Consider the following 18,552-nt stretch of genomic DNA (forward strand, 5'->3'; position numbering starts at 1 on the left):
GGTTACCTGTTCATTTTGGGCAGCCCATGGTACTCGGGGTTGAAAGTCGTTTTTGATGTCTCAGAATCAGCCTGGTTGCCAGGGTCAGTGTGGGTGGGTTTCCAGCTGTGTTCAGAGGTTTGGGGTTGTGGGTAGGCTGCCCGTTCTGAACGTGGGTCAGTGTGCCTGGGCTGCTCTCCTTGGGAAGTGCGGCCCCGGCGGGGGTGGGACGTGTCACCGGTGTGACAGTGAATGTCTGCAGTGCACACCCAGCTCTCAGGCAGGGATGGGTCAATGTAATTGCTAACTACCAGCCGTGTATTTACTGAAATGGCTGGCACCCTTGGCCATTTTTATGAAACACTTTATTGCGGGACAGCTATTACTGCATGTGCTACTTTAAGTCACTGGCCAGGCCGGGGTAATTTGCGGCTCACCTTGCGTCCCAACAAGCCTTGCGGTATTAGCTCTTCCTGAACAGCAGCCCTCTGTAGCTGAGGCCACAATGCTTTAAGTCGTTAAGAAGATATTCTCGGCTCCTTCTCGCTTCAGCCATCAGACTGTAAATCACGTAACACTCGTTCTCCATCAGATAACAGCTTAAGACAGAACACTGTCAAACCAGTTTATACTCCATTTCTTAAATCACATCACAGAGGAAACATTTTAAGAAAATGGAGTTGACTTTTTTTTTCCTTTTTGAATGATCGTCATAAACCTAACGCTTTAGAAAGAGCTCTCAAAAGACTAAGAATTGTTTTCGGGATAATTTTGCCTCAGTAAATCCTCTCTATGTTCAGGCGTTTATTAGGCCATTACTTGTTTTGGAGGACAGATCATCCTGGCAGCTCATTAACTGGATAAACGGGGGCTTCAGTGAAAGATTTTCGTTGAGGCTTTGTAGGGACCGGAGGGACAGGGGCAAAGTTCTTTGGCCTCTGCACTTGGAACCCTAAGACAGGGGCCGGTTTTAGCCGGGAATGCCCCTCCCTGTCCTGTCATCATTGTGAATTTTGTTCCTGTCACCCACACAAGGAACAAGGTCGCCAGGGGGGCCTGCCCGCACGCGTTCCGTACATACTTCAGGCGTCTTCGGGGAGCCTTAGATTTACTGTGTGCTTTCCGAACCTGACAAGGTGTGCGCTTCACGGACCTGAGGCTGCAGAAGTCTTGCTTCTTAGGGCAGCGGCTGACTTTTTACTGGGACAAGTCTAGAAAAGGCCCACCTATAACGAGGTACCATTTTGCCCTGCAGATATTTTAAAAGAGATTATTTGGTGTTGACAATATTACTTAAATGATTTTTGCTAAGACGTCTGACGAAGGGAGACAACAAGAGAGGATTTCAATTAGCGCTTTCCATCTCACCATCGAGGGTCTGCTCTGTTCACAAATAATCCACGAATGCAATTTGTCTAAAATCTGAAGAGGCGTGGCAGCCATTTCCATGCTGCTTTTGGTGGTGGGTAAAATAACATGGCCTTTCATATAGATCTAGTGTTTTTTTTCAAATAGTCCTATGTGGAATCCTTGAAATGATGTGGCTAAATTCAATAGACATGAAAAATACAATATGGATTGTGGGTCCTGGCCGTAAGCTATATATCGAACTAACCAACCAACGCAAAGCTCTAGGAGAGTGTTTACTTGAAAACAGTTCATAGCCTTCTTCCAGATTAGCCATAATTACCAAAAAGAAGGGAGGGAGGGAGCTCAGCTAAAAACACCCTTAACTTGGTATAAATACTGACAAGTTTTTTTCCCTGGGTTGTCTACATCTTAGAAGATGGGAACAGAAGTTCACCTTGATGCATAAGCCTGGACAGAGTCAAGAAGCTCCTTCCTAGACCCAGAGTTTAAAAGCCTCGTGGATGGCAGCACCCACCCCTCATACAGAGGGACTCCCACAAAAGGTTGTCCATTAATTATGCTTTATAAACGTAATGAACTTTGGCTAAAAATGGATCCTGTGCCAGGTAGCATGCCGAGTGCTGCGGCTGCCGCCCCTCCCCTCCCCCCAGAACCAGCCGATCAACCAACCTCCTCCTCAAGCCACAGGGCACCCGGGGGAGCCAGTCTTCCAGCACGTTGCCCTCCCAGCCTCCAGGTGTGCGGGCTCCAGTGACAGATGGCACTGGCTTCACCTGTGGTGCCAACTCATACATTTCAATGAGATTTCCCCCTGAATAGCAAACAGAGAACCAGACTAAATTCACAATCATGCAAAAATGTATTTAAAATTGTACTTCACTGAAGCCCAGTTACAAGTAGAGCCATACTTTGTGAATTTCTTAGGGCGTTAGATAAACATATATTTTGAATATCTAGTCAGGTCCCAGGTAAGATATCTGAGCTGTGCTTTGATACGTTTTTTTCTTTCTATGAGCAGTTACAACAACACAATCTCATTTTTAGGATTTCAGAAGTGGGCCTTCAAGACAACAAGCAATTGTCAGAGCTGGATGACAGTTAGCATTGTAAAGATCAAGTGCTTTTTTGTGTGTTGAGGTAACTGGTTTATAACATTATATTTTGACTTCTCCATACACTACAGTGTATTCACCATCAAAGGCTGAGTTTCTGTCTGCCACCACATAGTTGACCCCCTTTACCCATTTAGCCCTCCCTCTACCCCCGACCCCAGCAATGGCATTTTTCTCCCGAAATGATCAGTCCATAAGACGGTTTACATATGACGTGATATTGTTGGTAAATGGCCTTCATCTGGCTGTCCCCGCCCCTCCCAGACCCCACTTAAGTAAGCCCTTGATTTAAAATGGTCTGGAAAGATCGTCCAGTGCTTTCTGTAAGGGTTGATGACCAAGAAGCCAGACCTCTGGTGAAAATGGAGTTTGTAAAACAAAACTGAATCTTATCATTTCTTACAAAATCATGATCCCGCCAGATTCCAGACTCAGGAGCCACGGGGTGGGGGGGTGGGAACTGGCTCTGCCTTTCTCTCTCGAAAAGAGGTTTGATGAAAATGTTTTACTGTCAGGCCCAGGAGTTTTCAGTACTGCAACGGCATGCGCGAGGGGCACGTGGCTTCCTGGGTGATGTAACGTACCGTATTCTCTTAACACTTCTAAGTCACTCATTTGTAAAAAAGTTAGTTTTTTAAAAAACCTTACCTCTTCATGCTTGTCTGAAATAAGCCAGATGACTGACTGGTCCCTGCTTTTCTGGCTGGGAAGAGGGGCAGTCCTCTCTTTACTCCTAGTTAGGGAAGTCCTGACCTCTCTTTACTCCTAGTTAGGCAAGTCCTGACCTCTCTTTACTCCTAGTTAGGCAAGTCCTGACCTCTCTTTACTCCTAGTTAGGGAAGTCCTGACCTCTCTTTACTCCTAGTTAGTTAGGGAAGTCCTGACCTCTCTTTACTCCTAGTTAGTTAGGCAAGTCCTGACCTCTCTTTACTCCTAGTTAGTTAGGCAAGTCCTGACCTCTCTTTACTCCTAGTTAGTTAGGCAAGTCCTGACCTCTCTTTACTCCTAGTTAGGGAAGTCCTGACCTCTCTTTACTCCTAGTTAGGCAAGTCCTGAGCGATCATCTGCGACCAGGAGCCATGAGCTGCTAAGTTGGTGACTCTCCTCCGGGTCCCCAGCTACCACTGGAGCACCGTTCATGACGGAAATGTTTGTACTCTTCTTAGTACAAGAGAGAATTCAGTGTAAAATCAGGGCCTCCAATGATTTTCTTTTATGTCACAGTTTATTTGACATGTGCTTTTAAAAAACAGCACTTGCAAAACTGGTCTTCAGTGTTGTGAGTCAGAGGTAACAAAGGCATGCAGTGAACAAAGGGGTGCCCCAGTGCGACAGAGAAATAGTATTATTGCCACGAGAACAGGGGTGAGGGCAACGCAGCCTCCATGGACTACTGTTAACTGTACCACAGTTACCATTAAAGGTCAAGATTTTGATTTACTAGCTTACCATCTTATTCTTTCCAGGCAAAACAAATCAGTTTAACGTTACAGCTTTTTTCTCGCCTTTTAAAACTTTTCGGTCTGAGGGTGGCGAGGGGGGTTTGTCCACTGCACAATCTTCAACGTGTAAGTTAATTTTTTATGTGATGTTTCAGTATAAATTTTATTCATTAAATTTATTTGAAAACTTCTGTTGTCTTTTTTTACCAAAAAAATAAATAAATCATTTATTCTCAGACCTCTGCCTTCTGGGATCCCTGGGCATTGAATGGGCAACATCACTTTTACTCAGTGGATGGGAGAATACATTCCTGGTACTAAGACTAATGAGAGCGCCGCAAACAAAATACTGCATCCAGATCACGGCCTCTCTTCATCATTGCTAATCCCCAGCACCTGGAACAACGCCCGGCCCTTAGCACGTGCTTAAAAATATTTGTTGAGGGACCTGCAGAATGAAACGTTTTCCTAGGGTGGTGACAGTATCTGAAACAGCATGTGGCACTGAGCTCGGCGTCACCGCGCACTAGGACGTGCTGTTTCTCACCGCTGCTGCACCTCCCCCGGAAGCGTGTGATGTCGATGAAGCAACGGCGCCAGGCCTGGTCTGCGTGGAGGTTGCACCTCAAGGCGCAGGTCGGGCGAGGCGTCTGGCTGGGGCCTAGGACGTCAGCGCACAGGCTCCAGCCCGGCCGTGGCAGGGGGACCCGAACCCGTCACGACGACAGCTGCCTCTCCAGCACCTCCTTTATCACCGTCGGATCTGCTCGGCCGAGAGTCGCTCTTCGGACCAACCCGATCAGTTTGTTTATGGCCCTGGGGTTTCCCTTCTTTACATCCGTGACCTTTAAAGACAAATTATTTTAGAGAAGAAAATAGAGGCTCTCGCCTAAAAATCTTAAATCAAGTTTACGTTTATGGAAACTTAAATTCAGTTTCTTTTTTCTGTATTAGATATAGAATAAGAAAAGGAAAAAGGGGAGGCGGTGACCTTCGGAAGAGGTTTCTGGGCTCCTGGCAAAGGAGGTGTCTGCTACCCCGCCTCCTGATTCGAAGGGAGTGAGGAGGACTGTGACGTGTCACAGCTGAGGAGCCGGTGCACAGGACCCAGGTGCCGGATCGTGAAGCCCCCTGACCCTCCGGGGGCTCAGCGGGCTCTCCTCCCCCGACTCCCTGCCAAGAAGCTCGTTTGCTAGAAGACAAAGCCACGAGATGGCAACGCTCCCCGAGCATCTGGGTGGAGGAGTGCCTGGCTGGCAGGCTGGAAGGGCCGGGGCAGGGGGCGCTGAGTGCCTGTCAAACAGCCACCGCGTCAGGGCCACCCGCCCGACCTCCTGCTTCTGATTGGCAACAGTGTCTGCGAGTATCTGCGCAGTGCTGCATTCTGAGTCTGAAACTAAAAGTGTGTCTTTATCAGTCACTCCAGATGAGGCTGGAAGATGGAGATTGCCGAGACCCTGCACAAGCTCATTTTCCTTATCGAGAGCTCTTTACAGAGCTGTTAGTGTCCCCGCAAGCTGATGGGCAGGTGGTATCATTCTGAAAGCAATTTTGTTCCCCACTGAAAAATCTCTCTGGACAATATGACTAGACTTGGGGAGGGAGGGATGTGCCTCATTTTAGCTCTTCTACTGTGTTCTACGCTCAGAACACAGAATGACTTGATTTCCAGCTATGTTCCTGTCAAGGATTTTCTCAGTAATTTACAAATAACTGAAGTGTTTCCCTGTCTCTGCCCCTGTGCAGTGCTGCCTGCTGCTTCCTGATAGAGAGGTCCTCTTACAAAGCAGAGCTCGGCAACCTTGGGAGAGGGCCGCAGGCCTGGGAGGTCGAAACTTGCTAACACCCCCTTCAACCGAAATGCCATGAGATCAAGCTCCAGGGGGGGATTTTCCTTCTAGGAAAAGCTGTTATTTTTCCAATAGTCACCTAATTTCATCTCTTGATTCTAGCTTAAAACTGACAAAAATAACTGGGGGATTATTGATGAAACCGGGCCAACCATTATTAGGAAGCACCGCTGGGCTGTAAGGGGGAGAAAGCAGAGGGGCTCCTGGCTGAGTCCTCAGGCGGCCCTGGCCCTGGGCCTCCGCCGGCGACCCCCTGCCCACCTGCCGCTGCGCGTGAAGACCCCCTTTCCCCGAGGGGCTAAGTACCACTTGAGGATGTGCCTCCAGCGTGGAGCGGCAGAGCTGCTCCAGCACCTCTGCATCCTGCATCAGTTCAAGCTTCTTTTCTGCAACGATCTGTGCTGGGGTCTTGCCCTTACTCCTCCACAGTTCCTGAAACACCTGCGGGCAGAGAGGGGCGGGGTCAGCTCTTCTGCCAGCTCCACTTGCTGGGGTGGAAGAGCAGTCAGTGGATTCCCAGCTGCATGCAGACACACCCGGGGCCTCCCCGCGCTGAGCTGTGCCCTCAGAACAGAGCCCGAGACCCTGCCGGTGGAGACGCTGGCGGAGACGGGTCGTCCCCACTCGCCGACTCCAGGGGCACAGCAGGGAGGGCGGGGAGTGTGAGAAGATGATCACTCACAGGGCCCCTGCTGACGGGAGTGCCACAGAATTAATTAATTGCGGTGACATGCTGGTGAAGGATGGGGCCACACGGGCTGCAAAAGGGAACCACTGCACTTAGAGGGGGTCATGAAAACTTGGCCTCTGCTGGGAAACGGGAGTTTTTTCAGGGAGGGGGAGAGGGAGGGGCCCATAATGAAGATACAGAATGGAAAATAACGAAAAACATAAATCACAATCCTTGGGGCCCAAGGCTTACCACATCCATCCCCACAGGTGGATGTGGCTCCGAACCTGGCTAGGATAATTAGCAGTTGACGGTGTGGGTATTTTTCTACTTAAAAAGATAACCAATTCCCAAACTTAATAAAGTTGGAAAAAAAGGAAGACATTTGTAAAGAAGGGGTGTCCCAGGGCAGTTTTCCACAGTGTCTGTTTCTCTAGTGTGAGCTGGAAGGGGAGGGGATCCCATTAGCCTCCATCTCAGCCAGCAGTCAGCACTGAGCACTTTCCAGCCAGGAGCCCCTCTGCCCAGAGCGGTGTGCCTTCAGCTTGGCTGTCGGGCGCCCACGGTGACTGTGGCCCAGAGGCGTCTCTGGGGCATCCTTCCGAAAGCGCACCTACAGGGCACACTCTGGCGATCACCACACAGCCCTGGCCGCGTACGCAGACCTGTCCCCGCTCTTAGAAAAATACTGAACATAAGTGCCTCCAACTCAATTCTTCAAATGTGTATTCAGCCGACAATGAGAAAGGCATTGAGGAGAGAGGGGCACACAGCGGGTAAGAACCTCCCCTGCTCTCAGCGGACGTACTGATGGCATGCCCACAGCACAGGAACTGGAGAACAGACAATCTGTGATGCGGATAAGACTCAGCGTCTGAAGAGCTTCTCTGCCCCCTTTCCCTGATAGATTTATTTCTCTTGAATAAGACTTACAATTTTAAAACATTGTTCATAATTATAAAATTTAATATGTGTTCACTGTAGAAAATAAGGAAGGAAATACAGAAAAGACAAAGAGAAATCTTACCCAATTCCCATCCCCTCAAGATGACCAATGTTAGTATTCTAGTATTTTCCCTTCCATGGTTTTCTTTCTGTTTTGTAACATCATTGTGATCACAGCACATATACAATTTGTAACCTGCTTCTGTTTCACTGATTACAGAAGTACTTTCTTGTATTAACAAAAAAATCCAATATTCATCATGATTTACTTAAATGACCCCCTACTAGTAGATTCTGACCAGTGTTTATTTCGTTCATCTGCAGAGTCTCCTAAAAAAGTTTCTAGTTGAAAATGTCCAACATTCAGGAAGAGAGAATGGAGATCTCAAGAGATCAGATCCCTAGCCTATAAGAGAAATCACCTGCAAGAGTGATTTATGAGAATCTACGCAGCAACTCTTTACAGGAAAGCCTGGCAGGTGTGGATGCTGCTTGCAGCCCAGGCTTGGGAGGAGCTGAACGCCTGGCGGTCACAGGCCCCTGCAGCCACTGTGGCTGAAAGCGCAGAGCTGAGCTGAGCTGGCCGCCCAGGGGTCAGCCTTTGCCTGGCACCCAGTACAGCTGGGACCCGACAGGCCCAAACACTGGTTGGATCTGCTTGGGCCAAAATAACAAGAATAAAGGCAATTGAGGCAGTCAGGGACCAAGGCCAAACCACACCTTTCAGAAGGAAAAGCAGGACAATGCTGGGACGATGCTTTTACATGCAGAGAAGCTGGCTGCTCCCTGAGAGAGTGGGGAGGGGTACCAAGGAGTGACCTAGGGAAGCACACCTCAGCAGCCTCCAGAGCAAATGCCCGGTGGCTGCAGGGTTCTCCCACTCCCAGAGTTAGAGCACATCAGCTTACTCACTTCCCAAGTTAGCACCCCTGGGCTGACACAGTGGGTTCCAGAATCCAATCCTCTGCTTGTTCCTATTTAAGGCACAGATTGTGCCCTCCTGGCTGTAGCCCAGCAGGGCGGGAGCCACTAAACGGGGGGCCCGGCCGCCTCCAGGCCAGACTCTGCGGCCTCCCCTGGCCTCCTGGCTGCAGACATCGTGGCTCTGCGCTTGCCAACCTCGTGCTGCGGCATAAATCCTCAGCTTTTGTCTGTGTTTAATCACCACCCTGGGAAGTGCTATCGAAGTGCAATTGTTTCTGGCCAGGCGTGCACCTCCCAGGCCTGCTGCTGCTCACCCAAGACGGACCACATCACAAGGGGGTCCTGGTGCAGGGCCGGTCATCTGGGTTAATAAATGGCCACCAGGGTAGGGAGTACTGCAAGCTGGGGACCCCCGATCACACCCCGACCACCGAAGCCAGCTCTGACGCATGGGGTGGAAACTCAGGTTTCAGTTCCCGGTGACTGAGCACACACCCTCCTAACTACTACCCAACCATTTCTCTAGCTAAAGCTATTTTTAAAGAATCTGGAGGGAAGGACAAAAGGAGAGCACACAGGCTCCTGGCCTGTCCCTGCCTGTTTGGGGCTTCCAGGGTCAGAGGGTGGTGGAAAGACCTGTTCCAGGGAGAGGGCAGGGAGGGAGCGGTGACAGACAGAGAGGGGGCCCCTCTGGGCAAAGGCAAGTATCGTGAAAGGTCATTCTTCTAGAAAGGCACAGACGTCAATCTAGGCCCTTAAGAGAAGCAGGGCACAGGAAAATGTGCAAAGAACTGACGCACTAAAACGGAGAAAAAGACATCAAATCATTCGTAAGTTTTACTGCACGACGTAACATTTTCTATATTAAAAGGTTTTTGGTGATTTCTGATTAAAGTAGACCCCAAAGTAGACAGGAGGAAATTGCTTAAATGGCACACTCGCATGGTAAAATTCGACTTCCATCTCTGTGGAATCCCTGTCCAGCCTGGTCCCACAGGAAGCACTAGAGGGACAATCCCTGGGAGACGGTGGACCGTCTGCACCTACTCCAGGCTCGCACAGAGGAGACACGTAGGCATCTGGGGTGATTTCCCCCGGGGCCTGGCTGGCCAGCAGTCTGGACGACGCCCGGGGCCTCCGAGTCCCCAGAGGCTCAGGACCCTGGCACGCTAGCTGCAGGGGTGTTGTGATTCTGCAGGTGGGAGTCTGGTGTGCCCTGTCCTTGGCGAGGGGAGGAGACGGGGGCTACTTCATTAGACAGAACCGGATCCTGTGAGAGGAGCCCGGGTGCTTTTGTCTACAGTTACCAGGAGTTTGCTCATGGTGATAAATAATCTTTGAGTTTCTGTTTCTGAAAGACAGGGCTGCCTCATGGCAGCAACCTCTTAACTCCCCTGGGGCCCAGGGAGCTGAGGGGATGAGGTTTGTAAACCTCAGAAGCACTGTTGGGACACCTGGGGGGAAGGTGCAGTGAAATGTGTCAGGGATGAAAATAATGGACAGTCATGGAAAGGAGAGCCGGATGGCAAGAGGTGGATTAATAATAAATTAGACGTAAAGTGGGAGACTCTTTGGAGTTCAGAACGTTCTCAGGGCAGGATGACTCTTTCTGCGTATCTGTCATCCTTAGGAGTCATTTTCTCAGTCAACTTTCTTTCTCATCTCCTGGTTATTCAGTCACTAGTAGAACCTCTTCCAGTTCTGTCACAGGAAACACCAGTAACCAATGGAACCAGAGTCGTTCTGCCTCACAGGGTTTCTAAAACCTAAGGCCTATTTGGATTCCTCTGTCAAAGTCAGTAAAAAATAATTATAACACATTTATGTGTTACATTTTACAGTAGACTCTGAAAATAAAAAAGACGCTCAATGTAATTAGTCATCAGGGAAATGCATATCAATCCACCATGAGCTACTACTTTACACCTACTAGGATGACTATAATCAAAAAGCAGGACAATTACAAGGGCTGGCGGGGATGTGGAGAAACTGGAACCCTCACACACCTCTGACGGGACTGTAAAATGGTGCAGCCCATTTGGAAAACAGTCCGGCAGGTCCTCAAAATGTTAAACATACAACTACCACATGACCCAGAGATTCCATTCCTATAGGTACAGCCCCAAGAAATTTGAAAACATATGCGCCAACAAAACCCTGTACATATATGTTCACAGCAGCATTATTCATAAGAGCCAAAAACAGGAAACAACACAAGCGTCCACTTACTGATGAATGGTAGACAAAATGTGGTTCTACCCACACGATGGGATACTCTTTAGCCATAAAAAGGCATGAAGTACTGACACAACATAGATGGACTTTGAAAACATGACACTAGGTGAAAGAAGCCAGACACAAAAGGCTACATATCGTATGAGTCCATTTATCTTAAATGTCCAGACTAGGCCAATCCATAGAGACAGATAGTAGATTAGCAGTTGCCTAGGGTAAAAGGGGTTAATGGGGCGAAACTGCTAATTGGATGCAGGGTTATGTTTTTGCGGTGATGAAAATGTTCTGGAATTAGATAGTGGTGATGGTTATAACCTTGTGACTATACTAAAAACCAAGGAACTGTAGGCTTCTTAAAAAATAAAACTAAAAAACAGTACACTAAAACCTCTTATTTTCAAAAGCCTTATTTTTCTAACCTCCTGTCTGCCCAGCCCACAATCCACCCTGCTAACTGTATGTGTGCACAGGAAGCTGCCTGGGATGATGCTCACCCAATATTTTTTTTTTTAATTTTTTAAATTTTTTGGCCACGCCGTGCAGCATGTGGAATCTTAGTTCCCCGAGCAGGGGTTGAACCCACACCCCCTGCAATGGAAGCGCGGAGTCTTAACCTCTGGACGGCCAGGGAAGTCCCGTTCACCCAGTATTAATGGTAGTTATTTCAAGGTGGTAGAACTGGAAAATCTTTATATTTTTCAGCATTACTTAAGTTGTTACAATGAACAAATACCATTTTTTTTTCCACCAGAAAATCAGTGATTTTTTAAAAAAACAGAACAAGGTAGAACAATTAAAAAGCAAATCCCCTAAGGCAATGGTGTATAAGGGAGATGCCCTCATGGGACACACAATCAGACTTTTATTTTGGTTCTTACAGAAGCCAGGATTCACCCCACCTCCTTTAAACACGCTAGAAGCCAACAGAATCCAAAAATGTCTCTATCTCTATCTGAACCCAGCTGTCAGCATCCCCCGGCAGTTCTAGTCTCTCCCCTCTGAACCTAACATATTATCTGCACTAGGTTTTCTTTGCTGGGGCAGGAGGAGTAGGAAGGGGAAGGTTTTTTTCCTCTTTGGTTTGAAATGCAACAATTCATTTGCTCTTATGTGTATATACAGTTTCTTTCTGCCCTCCAGCCATCTAATCATTCTGCTACTGCTGAGCACTCTCATAAACATTTGTATTCCTCTGACATCCAGGCAACCAAAACCCTTTCCTAAATGCGGAGCAGTCCCTATACTTGACAGCCTCACTTGGTGGTGGGTAAACAGAGCCTTTATTAGTTCCTATCCCCAGTTTCACAGCACAGAGCTGGGTGTATGCTCCATGGTGCCTCGTAATTAGCCAAAAGCAGCCGCTTTTCCAAAGCCTCACTATGTAACCTGCCACGACTGAGGACATGTATAAATATTAAATGCCAAAGGCACCATTAAAATAACATTAAGTTACCGGCTGAAGAACTGACAGCTGTGGTATCTCAAGTCGAGATCAGGCAGCCGCCTTGGTGTTCTTTATCTTTCTGGGTGCTCATTTGTAAGCGTTTTCTGAGTCCCAGGGACCTTGCGCCCACCCGAGACTGTCAGGTGGGGCTGGAGATGAGGCGGAAGGCCGCCTTTGATGAGGATGCTGTTTGTCTGGGTTTTCACACACTGTGCCTGTGTGTTAAATTTGATCTACTAAGTGGGAGGCAGTCTGTCTGGCCTCACCCTTCTTGCTGGAAGACTGACTTTCAGGGGCAACCACGTGACAAGACAAACGAGCCCCTGGTACTGGGTGGGAGGCTGCAGAGGACAGGAGAGGGAGGACAAGGGCCAGGGAGCAGTGTCGGCCACACAGGGCACGGGGGAAGCGCACAGGCCGAAGCCCCCAGGAGCTTCAGGGCCCACCTTTCACATAAACAAACGTTTGGGAAACATTCCGGGCAAAGCCAAACAACTACGCCGTCTGGTTAGCAAAGATGAGAAGCAAATTACCTGCGTCATACATAGTACTGGCTTTATTTCATTTGCTAAATAAAATGTTTCTACCTCTCAGTATAAAAATGGCCCTTAGAAGCACTTAATACTTCAAAGATGAAATGCACTTAGTGATGGCATTTGAGTTTCACATAAAACATGTACGGGGCTGGCAGGGTGGTCGGACCCTTTGGGAGGTGGGGACATACCTGTTTAGCTGCGGATGAAGAGATGGCTTTCCTGTCCAGCAGGTCAAGCAGCTCAGCCAGGGCAGAGGGTGTGACAGGACTAGCAGCCCCAAAAAGGAGAGAAGAAACATGTACATTTCACTCTGTCGGTGTATGCATTTATGGTTATTTAAAATCAAAGCACGTGATTTTGTAGGTTTGAATAATTAAATCCACACCCAGGAATAAAAGTAACAGGCCAGTTAGGCTCTATGTTATTTAGTTATTTTGTACTTTAGGATAGAACACATTTTTGTGACCAGTGTTGTTTTTCTTTATTTTACTACCCAACAATAACCGCAGTTTGGCAGAAGTTGTAGTGACAGACAACTGCTCAGTTTAATTAGTCAAAAAAAGGAGGTGGCTGCAGAATTCATGAACCATGACGAGAAGAGAAAAAAACCAAAACCCAGTAATTAAATATTTTCGATTGAAAGATCAGCCTAAAAATTACTTCAAACAAAACTGCTAACAAGGCCAGTTTTCGAGTGTTTTTGTGCAAATATAAATTCTTTTTAATCGTAAGAACTTGTCTTTTAGGGACGCAGTGACTACCAGCCATGTCGTCAGCCATCCTCATGGGCATCCACAAACTGCTCTCTCCCGCAGGCTCTCAACAGCTTCTCACAGAAGGGCCTGGAATTCATTATGCCTACACTTCTAGGAAGGGACTTATTTGCCAAGATCCCATGATATAAAAGGAGGAGAGGCAACCAAAGGCATAAAGTGTCATTAATTGACATTCTGGGGTGAGGGGGGCGGTGAGTGCCTAGGATTAGTGGAAAAGACTGAATTACAGACTATTTCTTTTAAAATACACAGTTTTGCTACTTTTAAACACATGCAGCAACTAGGCTAATGAAACGCTGTCTGTCTGAGGTCATGAGGGGACCAGTTTTAAATAGACTGGAACGACTTATAAATAGCACGTTAGTGTGTCTGTGTAAACGAAAGCTTCTGGAACGTTTAACACTACTTGAAAACACCTTCTGTTTAAGTCTCAGTTCCCATTACTCACTATTAATTTCTTTGTTAAGCTCTTAGATAGTAAAAACGAAACTACCGCTTAGTCCCTACGCCAATTTCCTGGAATTCCAGGCCAACCGAGTGCAAGTGCACCAGGTCTGACTCAGGTGCAGTGAAACCTCACAGGGCTGTTCACGTGAGGCAGCTGACACACAGAGGCGGCCCGCTGTCCTGCAAGTGTCTGCTTATCCCGAAGTATGGATAAAAGATCATTCCAAGAGGATATTAGGTTTGCAGAGTGTCTGGACCACCCTGATTAAATCTCAGCAGGATGAGGGTCAGAGGGCTGGGAAATCAAGACACCCTTTCTCTAACTTCCCACCCTATTGACAAGTAACAAAGAATCCACGTTGTTTTAAAAATTCGGGTTTCTTGGATGTTCTACAATCCTAGTAAACATAAAGGCCAATTAGAGTGTAGACTGTGTGTAGAACCTGTAATAAGCACTGAGGTTGAACTAGATTTCTCAAGCCTGCAAACAAAAGGGTCCCCACTCCCACATGAGCTGATGATAAAGGGATGTGAAGACAGAGAAGGACAGAAATAGAGTACAGCATGACTAAAAATACTTTGCCTTTCATCCAATGACCTTCATTCACTATGAAATACCTCCACTGACTTGGGATTTCTCAATCGCCCTTTTGTACCCACTGTGCTCGACACATAGTAGGTCAGCAGTATCTGTGTCACAGACTCCTTCCCCCCAACAAGGATGGCTGGGACACTGTGTCTACTAATTCCAGCTGTGCCAGGGCTCACCTCCAGTAGACGACGACAAAGATCAGGACCTGTCACCCTGGCCTTGAAAGGCCCCCCTCATCAGGTTAAATAAATCGGCCGATTTGGAACAGAACGGCAGCAGAAGCACAATTGGCTGCTGTCAGATCACGCTGGTTTCTAGGCCGTGGGTGTGTCTCCACTAAAGAAGAGCCCGATGTGGAAGGCTAGTCTCCCATCCCCAGCCCGGCGCATCTGCAGACGAAGGGAAATGGCATTTCTCAAGCCTTCCAACTTCACCCAGTCCCCTAGAGCTCTTATGGGATCACGACTCTATCTCCAGCCTGGATTCTGGAAGCAGACACCCTGACACCTCCACAGCCACCCCCGTTCCTGTGAAATGTGCCGCCTGTCGCAACCCCTGAGCTCATTTTAGGCCCAAGCTCATGGGACCCAGAGGCTCGCGGAGAAAGACAGGGAGACACGGACACCTAGGTGGCTGCTCAGCAATCCTGCTGTTCATCTCGCTAACGTCCCAGCGCCCCTGCCTGGCACGCCCACCCAAGCTGCTGTTCTAGAGCGTCTCCTTCCCACGCCCCATCTCAGCACGGACCCTCACCTCCCGCATCATAAGGTCACCCGCTGACGGAAGGCTCAGAATCTCCTGGGGTGCCCGCCTCCTCCTCTTCCATCAGACAGCCCCCTGGACCCACGCTCTTGCCTGCATCACCTGCCACTGCTACGCATCCTACTCGGACGCCGGGTTCCTCCCTCCTGCGGCTTTAACCCCACACCTTCACGAGCGCTCGGATCTGCCCTGTCTTGACAGTGCCTCCAAGTGATCTTGCAGTCACTTGCTTCTGCCTGACCTTATTATTATTTTTTACCAATGAAGGGCATCAGTGGCTACTGTCTGCCCTTGCTGTTTGGATCCCAACCCTATCCCTCTGCAGATGCTGTTCTTTTAAAATCACCTCCCCTCACTAATTACCAAACATAATAGCTTCCCACCCTGCTGCACCCCCTGAGAAAACGCCTTCTCCCTGGGCCTCCCAGTCTCTTTCCCCTCCTTGACTGCCCTCCTCAACCTCTTCCCGCTGGCGAGGAGTGGCCCGGGCTCCTGTCTCCCCACACATGTTCTAAGCCAGGGGTCGGCAAACTTCTGGAAAGCGCCAGAGAGCAAATATTTAAGGCTCCGTGGGACACACCTGGTCTCGGTCATGTAGTCTTCTTTGCTTTGGTTTCTAAATACACGAGGTAATAATCACCCTTAGCTCACGGGCTGTATACAAACAGGCCTGCGGCTGTGACCTCTAGCAGGCTCCCACCTCCTACATCCCATTCTTGGACGCTGCCCCGCATATCACGCTGCCGGACTAATCCTCCTGTCAGCCTCAGCCCCTTCTCAGCTCAAAGCCCTTCCCTGGTTTCCTAGCGCCTCAGGAGCTGCTGCCCGCAGCTGACCCGGAAGTTCAGGCCCTCGGCTGGAGTGAACAACTGGACAGCTGCACCTGCCTGATATTACCAGGAAATATTTGGTCAGGGCATCAGTAACTTCCACTTTCCTAACTAAATCAAACCTGGTATGAATAGCTATGAGTTATTAACCAAAAAAGCAATATGCTCAAAATAATGAAAAAGCCAAGTTCAACAAGCACTTTTCTGGCCAGACCCTTTAAACACCAGTCTTCTGAGAGGTCTTTAAAGATGAACGCTCACTTGCAAAATCACTCCCTGCCAACGTGATCTCTGGAGTGTCCCTGGCCTGGTGTCATCATGAGGCTACTGCTAGCTTTGCAGCTACTGCCCTTCGAGGCTTTGGAAACGTTAGCCCAGCTGCCGAGGTTGCTCACTGGTTAATGTTTGCTCCAAGGTGAGGCTGGTATATGCAGCCCAGGCAATGGTGGTCTGAACTGTGAGACAGGTTGCAGACTGTGAGAGCTGCTACACAGAGCCTTCTTCCTGTTCAGTTCCTGTTCTACATAAACTCTAGCACAGAACTGTTGCTTAGCTTCCTCCTTACTTGACTTTGGAACAACCAAGCACACTTTTATTTAGAGTTTGGTGCCCTTGGAGTTCTTTTTTCTTTTTCTGATAAAGTTATTCATTTTATTTATTTATTTTTGGCTGTGTTGGGTCTTAGTTGCTGCGCACGGGCTTTCTCTAGTTGCGGCGAGCAGGGGCTACTCTTCGTTGTGGTGCGTGGGTTTCTCATTGCGGTGGCTTCTCTTGTTGCGGAGCACAGGCTCTAGGCACACGGGCTTCAGTAGTTGTGGCTCGCAGGCTCTAGAGCGCAGGCTCAGTAGTTGTGACGCACGGGCTTAGTTGCTCCGCGGCATGTGGGATCTTCCCGGACCTGGGCTCGAACCCGTGTCCCTTGCATTGGCAGGTGGATTCTTAACCACTGTGCTACAAGGTGAAGCCCCCCTTGGAGTTCTTAAGACTCTAGTGCTTACGAATTGTTTGGATAAATACCAGAGGCTCCAAGTTCCCTTGACAGTCTAATTTATCAATCTCAGCTCCTGTAGAAGCTCCTAAAATGGTTGTTAGCAAACCCCTCATGTCACAGATCAACATATAGAGAAACTGGTCTGGAAGTCAGGGGGCTGGCTTCCGGTTTGAGCAGTTGTGCACCTTACCTCTAGGGGCCTGGATTTCCTCCTCTGCTAAATGAAAGAGCTGAACCAGAGGTAGCTCAGGTCTCTGCTGAGACTGAAATTCAGTGACTCTAGCAATCAGTCAGCAACATGGAAAACACATTTTAAAGCTAAGAGTTAGATCTCCTCCCAAAGCTCCAACCACTCCTTCCCGGAGCCTTTCAGGTGAATGTGGTCTCGTCCCTCTCTACTTGCGCCGCACTGTGACTAGTTCTAAACAAGAAGCACTCCATTCTGCCTTGAGGTAAAAGCGTTAGTGCACAAGTCCAGTCCTCCCCAGGACACAGAGCTTCTTAAGGTCCGGGCCAGCGTCCTGCTTGGCTCTCCACGAGCTCCTCACAGAGGGTGCTCTACAGCCAGTGCCGGATTCACGGCTCAACTCCCGCGACTTTCCACACCCTCCATGTTCCGGCTCGACCCCAATCATATGGTCAACTGTACTTTTCTGCCATTTTCCACCCTCTGCTCCTCCCAGCTATGCTCCCCCTGCTCCCCAAAGCTGCTGCTTCTTTGCCATCCCCACGCCCTGGTTCCCCACAGATGTCGCCCGGCCCCTCCTTCACGAAGACCTCTCCAGAGCCATTCAGGCTCTGGTACAGCTATACCTCCTCCATCAACTCTGCCTGAATGGGCCCGGGCTTTTCAGTGTGAAGACTGAAGTTTCTGAGTAGAGAGGTCAAACCGGAGAGGACAAGAAGGAAAGAAACAGGCAACAGATGCCATGGGAGTTTGGGGATCGGGGCGGGGATGGGGGGACATCGTTTTGGTACCTCACATACCATCACGGAATAGAGAAGGAAATGGACACTAAGGGCCCACGGGCGCCGTGTGTTTTCCTCTCAAAAGCCCTCGGAGGCAGGCACTATCACTGTCATTTACAGTGACGGCACTGAGGGTGACTCATCCAAGGTCACAGCTGTAAGAAGCCATGTGAGGAGGTGAAACAGAGCCACATGGCCACGCTGGTACCTGTGCAAACACACTGCGAGCAAGAGGCCGAACATGAAGCCAGCATCACACAGGGGTAACTTCTCTGAACAGACGACTCTTTGGACTCACGTATCAGTCAGCACATGCCTGTCTCCCCGGCTCTGCTTCCCCATATGGCCGTGGGCGCTCCTGCAGCAACGACGCTCCCCAAGAAGAGCTCGGCCTCCCGCGGGGCGCCACCTGCCTGTGTGTCCCTGATGAACACCCACATTTAAACCTGCTGCCCGTTCTCTCCTTCCTCACACTCTCCTTTTCTCTGGCTCCTGTGACACCCATGGTCCTGGTTCTGTCCCTCCTTCCCTGCCCATGCTCCTTGGGTAGTCCAGGGAGTCTCAGGCCCGGTCACACGGTATCCTCCCCACAGCTCTCACCTGCTCCAGTGGCTTCCAGTACCATCTACACATTGCTGAGTCCACGATCTGCTTATACTGGGCCGTGCCCTGCCTTC

General features: G+C 49.1%; 1 protein-coding gene across 3 annotated transcripts in view; it reads right to left on the bottom strand.

Moving 5' to 3' along the window:
- Positions 1–18,552, bottom strand: part of GATB (glutamyl-tRNA amidotransferase subunit B) — a 77,908-nt gene that overhangs the window by 544 nt on the left and 58,812 nt on the right. For 2 of the 3 annotated variants that reach the window (XM_029234821.1, XM_029234822.1), the window contains 3 exons: positions 12,697–12,775; positions 6,061–6,195; positions 4,111–4,749 (listed from right to left, as the gene is read on the bottom strand). In XM_029234821.1, the coding sequence (XP_029090654.1) occupies positions 4,621–4,749; positions 6,061–6,195; positions 12,697–12,775 (343 nt within the window). In that variant the 3' untranslated portion in view covers positions 4,111–4,620. Of the gene's footprint in view, positions 1–416; positions 2,162–4,110; positions 4,750–6,060; positions 6,196–12,696; positions 12,776–18,552 lie in introns of those variants that run through there. The other variant, XR_003795537.1, reaches the window with a different exon arrangement.

The sequence above is a fragment of the Monodon monoceros genome, unplaced genomic scaffold (assembly GCF_005190385.1).
Source record: "Monodon monoceros isolate NGI ecotype Baffin Bay Population unplaced genomic scaffold, NGI_Narwhal_1 Super_Scaffold_20, whole genome shotgun sequence".
Taxonomy (NCBI): Eukaryota; Metazoa; Chordata; class Mammalia; order Artiodactyla; family Monodontidae; genus Monodon; species Monodon monoceros.